Source organism: Trachymyrmex septentrionalis, unplaced genomic scaffold (assembly GCF_001594115.1).
Source record: "Trachymyrmex septentrionalis isolate Tsep2-gDNA-1 unplaced genomic scaffold, Tsep1.0 scaffold186, whole genome shotgun sequence".
In the NCBI taxonomy this organism is placed as follows: Eukaryota; Metazoa; Arthropoda; class Insecta; order Hymenoptera; family Formicidae; genus Trachymyrmex; species Trachymyrmex septentrionalis.
Genome location: NW_017305029.1, coordinates 89,721 through 97,407, shown reverse-complemented (window position 1 = coordinate 97,407; position 7,687 = coordinate 89,721). Strand labels below are relative to the sequence as shown.

Below are 7,687 nucleotides of genomic sequence, written 5' to 3'. Positions count from 1 at the left end.
AGGATATATGGATTTTATGATGAATGTGTGTATTTTATATATATATATATATATATATATAAAATACCCACATTCATCATAAAATCCATATATCCTATTAATGGACGCGCATTCATGGTTTCCTCTTAACAAGAAGAAATTTTCTGGATACTTGATTTTATAGGCAAGAAGAAGACAAATAGTTTCCAACGATTGTTTCCCTCTATCAACGTAATCTCCTAAGAAAAGGTAGTTGCTTTCGGGAGGAAAACCACCGTACTCGAACAATCGTAACAAATCATAATATTGTCCATGAATATCACCTTACAAACAAAATTATACAATATCAATGAATAAAGTCAATATTAAATGACTAAATGTCATCAAAATTATATGGATGTAGTTTTCCTTGGAATCGTAATTTGATATAGTTTGATGTATGTTTATTTGCTTACCACATATTTTCAATGGTGCCTCGAGTTCTAAAAGGATGGGCTGTGATAGAAAGATTTCACGTGACTTGAGACACAGTCCTCTAATCTCCACTTCTGTCAACTGAACATTTTTACCTGGTCTTGCTCCTCGTACTAAGCAATGGAAAAAAAATGTTTATATGAAAATCATATGCATTGTAAGCGTAAATTTTATCTTATCTCCTACCTTTTCTAACATAATTACTAAAATCTTTTGATAAAAGAATGAGAGAAAATGTCAAATATCTTTTTGTTAATCATTCCTGTGTTACTATAGCATTGCAAATATTGTCCGAGATAATATATTTCCTTATCTTTAGTATTTTTCTACAAGAATAAGTATATGCAAATAAGAGATAAACAATTTCATATTTTTGAGAAACATATACATAAAAAATTTACAGAATCGGACATTTAAGAAGCACAAGTTATACAAAAAGATAATGTAATACAGTGTATAAATAAGAATCTTATCTCGAGGGAGGAAGAGAGAGAGAGAGAGAGAGAGAGAGAGAGAGAGAGAGAGAGAGAGAGAGAACGTCTGCTTATTTAAAACTTTTTCACGCTCCTGACGAATGGTTTCAAAATATCAATAACGTGATAAAATGGCTCGACCTAAGACAGTACTCTCCCAAATATATAACAAGGTTCTCTTCACGAGCTAATCATTTCGCCGTACAGTTGGCAGGACGGCAGGACCTCGCCCTGCTCGCCCAGAAATCAGAATCGCGACGAGGCGTATATAGTACGTATACGATATTGTGAAGTAAATGCGCATTTTTGTGTAAACAAACTAATGCGCGTGCCATTCGATGAACGAGAGTCGATCGGATCATAATTTTCGAGGACATTGCGTAATGCTGACGGGACCAAGATAATGGTCGGGATGGCGTTTCGATATGCTCTGGAATAGTGTGTGCATGCGTATGAGGGGGAGAGAGAGAGAGAGAGAGAGAGAGAGAGAGAGAGAGAGAGAGAGAGAGATGGATAGACCAGAAGCAGGAATCGTCGTGGTACATTCGAGAGTATAGCGAGAAAAATCGCGGACGCGAAGGAAGGAATGGGGACGCGGGGATGAAAGGAGACAGGCGGGGGAGGGAGGACCGGAGGGAGACGGGCGAGCCGAGCAAGCGATGTACGAGATTGTACGCTCTCCCACCCTTTCGCTCCTACGTAGCGACCAGCGTAGAGCAGCGATCGACCAGCTTTACCTTCCAAGAGACGAGCTATGATGTTGTCGATGTTCAATTTGTCGGTCTCAGCCATCGGGCCGGAGTGTCGTGCGCGTTCCAAACTTGATACGGGGCACCTTAGTACAGAGATAAACGTCGGTTCACCGAAATTTCTCACTTGTGTGCCGTACGACACGGAATCGCGCTCGCAGCTTCGTACAAGTTACTCGCAATGGCCGTCCGGAATCGCGCCGCGCGCGCGCACTCCACTCCCTTTCGCCTCTCCACTTCACTCCATTCCACTCCACTTCTCCCACTCTCTCAAGTCTACTCACGTTCCATGACCCATGTAAGTATACACTCGCTTCCTCGAACACACTCGCAAGTCGAGACCCTTGCAACATGCGCGCCACCACACCTTTCGATTCTCAAAGTGCCATTGTGCTTGGACTGCTTGGCGCAGTTGGCGGGCGTGACAGTCGGCCAATGTGCATTGGACAGATATTCATAGGCCGGTATCAAGAAGTTACGAACCAATCAGAGGGCTGCATTAGCATCTTACAACATTACTTAAGACGGTCTTGAAATAAGAATCGACTATGAATACCGGCCATAGTCCATTTTTATTTCAAAATTGTCTTAATTCGGAAGGCTAAATCGATTACCGAACTTGATCGAGGTCAATAAGCGGACTTAAGATGGTCTTGAATATAAGATCTGACTATGAATACCGACCTAATTGTAAGTAATCCAAGCTCAATGATATAATAAAAAATAAGTTGATTCGATGTGATCGTCAAACATGTTTTACAGATTAATGAAAATAAATCTTAAAATTGAAGCAAAGTCGAAAAGTATTCGATGTTTCGATATAACTTTGGATTGAAGGAAATCGATTGTCGAATCGATAGTGACAGCTGCTGAATGCTGTCAAAGCCAAACGGACCACCGACCGGACGGTATGGCCCAATACGAATGAATACGGACGGAAATACGGAACAATACGGATTACCACGATATCATACATCATACATACAAATACGTACGCGATTGTAGCAATTGTCCAACTGTCGGCGAGCGTATAATTTCTTTAGCACTTTATAGCTTTCTAGCCAGTGTTGATAAAAGATGCCGGAGAATGTGGTACGTACATATATTCTTTGATAGGATTTTTTCCCTCTTCACGTTTTTCATTTAAAGTAAAATTTAGATCGGTCGATTAAGATCGCGTTGCGATCAACAATAGGTTATGTTACGTATTATTTCGAAATGGGTGCGTTTTGAATAGATGTTGTACTTTCTTCGATAACATTATTTTTATCTCAATTTTTTTACAGTTTTTCTCTCTGTATGTTTGAAAACGAATGAGAATTAATTCATCTGTCTTTATATATTTTTTAATCCTCGATACAAATTTTATATTTTTTAACTGCGAGCTTATACTCCGATTGGAATATTTGCTGTAAAAGTAAAAGAAGTGATTTCTTTTCTTTTTTAAGCTAAATGGTGATCGTATCGAGGTAAATGGTGAACCTCAAGATAATGATGAAGAGAATATTGAAAATGACGTTCATTTTGAACCTATAATTTCATTACCCTTGATAGAAGTATCCAACAATGAAGAGGATGAGATAGAAATGTTGAAGCTGTAAGTTAACTCCTCATTACACACCTATGAGTCATTTGTGTTCTGTGTATTTCTTTTCTTTGAAATACTAAGAGCACCTAGTCAAATACCAGGGTCTCTCTTCCTCTCTTCTATTCACAAAAAAAATATTCCTAAAAAAAGGTATCTAGAGTCAAGTTTTGTGCCTTGCCTCAATGCTGGCCTGAATTCATGCACATTCTTTGATTAGAATAACTCAAAATTCATCTCTGGGTTACAAATAACCCATCCTGTGTACAGAGTGTACGATTTTTGTAACTAAAAAAAATTTTTTTTTTGCAAGAATATTTTGCAAGTTGTTAAAAAACAAATTTGATCCTAGAACGACATATTAACCCTTAATAAACATGATGGTTTTCAGCACTTTTGTATTATCTGTAATGTTATTAAGAATATTTTCCTAATAAATTACAAGTTTTTTTAAATATAATAATAATAATAAAATCCATTGTTTAAAATATAAATGCAATATATTTTCTATAATTTATAGCCATTCATGCATATTAAAAAAAAACATTTTCAGATTACTGAATAACTAAATTTTTCCAACAGCCGATAATTGAATTATTTTTCTTTTGTAGTTTGGAATGTCAATTTTAAGATTGAAACATATTTTTCCTTTCAACATTTTTGTTTCAGAGTTTTACATTTTTGTATGAAAAAATATTTTTTTTCTCATTTTATAAACTAATTATAACAATTTATATACAATTTGTTATAAATATACAACTTTACAAGTACTTTCTAAAGATATCAAAATATACATAAAAATCGCTTAATAATTTTTATATGTTTATAAAAGTAATGAGAGAAAATTAATTCAAGACACGAAAGATTGTGTGTAGTGAAGGTGCCAAAAACTAAATGTGTACTAAGGATTAATAAGAATTTTCATTTTAAAGGAAACAATCAACAATGTATACACAAATGTTTTATATATGTTTTTATGTTTTCTAGACGGGCAAAGTTATATCGTTATGATACGTCAAGCAATCCTGCGGAATGGAAGGAACGTGGCACAGGAGAGGTCAAACTACTGAGACACAAAACGAAAAATACAGTTAGAGTAGTAATGCGCAGAGACAAAACTCTCAAGATATGTGCGAATCATTTCATCACTCCATGGATGGAATTGAAACCAAATTGCGGCAGTGACAGAGCATGGGTTTGGAGCGTACTTGCTGATTACGCTGATGAGCAACTCAAGCCAGAATTACTTGCGATACGTTTTGCAAATGCTGAAAGTGAGTTTTCAAGTGCTATATTATAGTTTTTACGTATAAAGTATACCTATTTTTATGTATAAAGTATAACTATCGCAAACTGTATTATCGCTAATAATATCATAATAATATCTTAGAATATTTATTTATTTGGGATAGATGCGTCAATGTGGAAGGAAACATTTGAAAAAGCTAAGAAGATTGTAGGATCTGAGTGTGAGATTTATGCTGGCAAAAGCAATTCGGAACAAAAGCGTATTGAAAGTGACAGCGAATCCAGCAGTGATGTAAGTTATAGCGAGAGTACTGATAATGAAGATCAAATGAAATCATTGAAACGGACTGAAGACTGTGAAGCGATTTCTCAGCAAAAGGATATCGAAAATGAAACGACAGAAGAGAAGCAAGTAATAACGAATGAAGAAAAAATAATCAATGAGATCGCAAAGTTAAAAGTAAAAAACGAAGGTGAAAAGCAATAATTATATATTTGGTGACACGAAAAAAAAAAAATATATATATATATACATATGTGTATATATATAAATAGTTTATCAAAAGACATATTCTGACAGACGTTACGGCAGACGTATTATATATCATTGTTTGAAGATTAAACATAGGTGCATTTTTAGCAATAACATAAAAAAAGCTTATTAAATTTTACAGCGATAAAACTGTATTTGTATAAACATATCTGTGATTTTTTTAACTTTGCGCGTACACACGCGCACGCGCAAGCACACACATTTTATGTTAAATTCATGTGAAATTGCATTTGTACTGGAAAAAATGTGTATGAGGGAATGTATGTTGACTCTCTCTTTGGCGAGAAACGAATAAATACAACGACAGTTTTATAAACAAACAGCCTTTTTGCTTTTTATTTGTTCATTATTTTACAAAGATAATTTATGCATTATATCACATGTTTTTTTATAGTTAATGATTGCGCAGTATGTTTCCCTTAAGAAGAGTGAAGTATGTTGAAGTATACATATACGATAATCGATATAAATTTGATCAATTCGTCTACTTTGCTTATTATATATATATATAAAACCTTAATCCACAACCTATCAACCTTTCATTTCCTTAGAGAGATTTTTAATTTTTTTTCTACACTGCGTTTTATGTAATAGATACGAAATTTATTTAACACGTGTTTCCTGTCTATTGCATTCGTGTAATTTGAGATTTTCCATAAATTTCTCAATTATCATATGCGTGAAAAAAAATGATTGTAAATCAAAAGAGATGAAAAAAATTAGACAATTGCCATTTTTATTTGGTCGTTGGTCATTGTCAATGGTTCAATTATGTGAAGTCGGGAGGGACGGAGATCAGCTCAGCTCCCAATGAGACTATTTCTGATACATGAAAGTAAATGTATTAAATAATTAATTTGACACAACGACCGATATTCTCTTGAATACGAGAATCGTATATTTTTAATATTTATTGTATCTAATTTACTTTATATTCGTTTGTATTTTGTGATTGAAAGTAAAAAATAATAATCGTATGAAATAACAAATCATTTTATATTTTGCATCAATAGAACACAAAGCGTGAGAAACATTTCATCACAGAGGAATAGACTAAGAAATGCAAAATAATTAAAGTAAATACAGTAGTATTCATTTATATTAATAGAAAATAGAGCATATTGCTCTCATATGTGTGCGCGCGATTTCTATTCCTATTGCTACTTTTACAAAACGAATGTATAAAATAATTCAAAATAGCACAACAATCTCGACACTCGGACGACTCAAATTTGATTGCTAGATATTACTTAGGTGATTATTGTATTATAATTTAAACTCTCTACAACTCGTCTCTCGCTGAAAAGGATTGCAAGACGTTTCGTCTCTCTTCCATTGTACGCTTCTTTTGATCAGACAACTTTCCTCTATAAAGAAGCCCCTGTACCCGCGTTTCTTCCGTTTGTACAAATATATCTCCCCGTTCGAGGATCTTCTCCATAGTCTTGACATAAATTTTTGCTGCCTCTCGTTGCTCTTCCGGTAAAGTCTCCTCAAAGATTCTTGCCTTCTTTAGTATTTCCTAGGAAAAAGAATAAACATATTTCATAGAGAGAGTTTAATGATACAAGAATGTGAAAATAAAACTATGGAATTATATTTTAATCGTTGCTTAAATATTTTCAAATAAATATGCTTATGATACAGCCATTTTGGCACAATTCAATGAAATGTAATATTGTCTTGTTAATTTTTTTTTTTGAATCCTTACCTGCCTGTCCTGCTCTTCCGCAGTTTTGAATTCTTCAGCTAATTTATCTAATCGTTCCACACATCCTGGCAATCCTAAGTACACTCTTGATCTAGATCTGATAAATCGCTTCAAGTATTCGCCCGTAAAATCAGATTCTCTTTCAGGAGTGAATCTAATTGGTTCAGATTTGCCCTGTACGAAAAGTAAAACTACCGGAAAATCATCCTTCTTAATGTTGTAGCGTTGCGCTAGATCAGAATTATCCTTATTGCCAAAGTCCTTTACGCCCACTGTAGCTATCAGAAGATCCTGTGAATCCTTGGTATCAGCCGCTACGGTCGCATATTGCTCGTGCTTGCCACCATAAGGAAATGCTACATCGAATTTAACGAGCACTGCCTTAAATCTGGAAATAACCTGCACAAAATATTACAAAAATAAATTAACTAAAAACTTGTATACATCGTAACATATATCTAAATATCTTCATATATCTGATATCGAGATTGAATGTAGAATGACAGTTTCTCAATTCATTTTCATGTGCAATATAGCCATAAAATATAAAAATATTAAAAAAAAAAATATCAAATCCAATTTAGTTTTTGTAAGAAGACTTTATTGACTTTATTGTAATTACATCTTATATATTTGACATATATTTGAATTGTAATATATCCACAATCATAACTGTACATAATTATGTAAAATAACAAATTTCATAGCATTAAAATATAAAATTCTATATTACAGAAAGTATATGTCAATATTCAGTCGATTTATTGGAATTTGATAAAAAAAAACTGATATCTTAGTTGTAAATAGAAGATGCTTATAAATCTGAGAAAAGTATAATGGTAATTAAGAAAAAATTTGCTAACGTGATTGATGACTAAAAATAATAAAAATTGGTTGAATTTTCTTGTCTTTTAT

General features: G+C 33.7%; 3 protein-coding genes across 5 annotated transcripts in view; 1 reads left to right on the top strand and 2 right to left on the bottom strand.

The window, feature by feature from the left end:
* The window catches only part of LOC108746672 (serine/threonine-protein phosphatase alpha-2 isoform), a 16,629-nt gene extending 14,718 nt beyond the window's left edge, over positions 1–1,911 (bottom strand). For both annotated transcript variants that reach the window (XM_018483579.1, XM_018483580.1), the window contains exons 1-3: positions 1,664–1,911; positions 435–566; positions 72–302 (exon numbers count right to left, since the gene is read on the bottom strand). In XM_018483579.1, the coding sequence (XP_018339081.1) occupies positions 72–302; positions 435–566; positions 1,664–1,718 (418 nt within the window). In that variant the 5' untranslated portion in view covers positions 1,719–1,911. The remainder of the gene's footprint in view (positions 1–71; positions 303–434; positions 567–1,663) is intronic.
* Positions 1,912–2,606: 695 nt separating this feature from the next.
* LOC108746673 (ran-specific GTPase-activating protein-like) lies at positions 2,607–4,995 on the top strand. Its single transcript, XM_018483581.1, has 4 exons — positions 2,607–2,767; positions 3,124–3,272; positions 4,248–4,534; positions 4,673–4,995. The coding sequence occupies exons 1-4, from the start codon at positions 2,753–2,755 to the stop codon at positions 4,993–4,995; spliced, it is 774 nt and encodes a 257-aa protein (XP_018339083.1). The 5' UTR covers positions 2,607–2,752.
* A 1,337-nt stretch (positions 4,996–6,332) lies between these two features.
* Positions 6,333–7,687, bottom strand: part of LOC108746674 (endoplasmic reticulum resident protein 29) — a 2,683-nt gene continuing 1,328 nt past the window's right edge. For both annotated transcript variants that reach the window (XM_018483582.1, XM_018483583.1), the window contains 2 exons: positions 6,773–7,171; positions 6,333–6,583 (listed from right to left, as the gene is read on the bottom strand). In XM_018483582.1, coding sequence (XP_018339084.1) covers positions 6,344–6,583; positions 6,773–7,171 — 639 coding nt within the window. In that variant the 3' untranslated portion in view covers positions 6,333–6,343. The remainder of the gene's footprint in view (positions 6,584–6,772; positions 7,172–7,687) is intronic.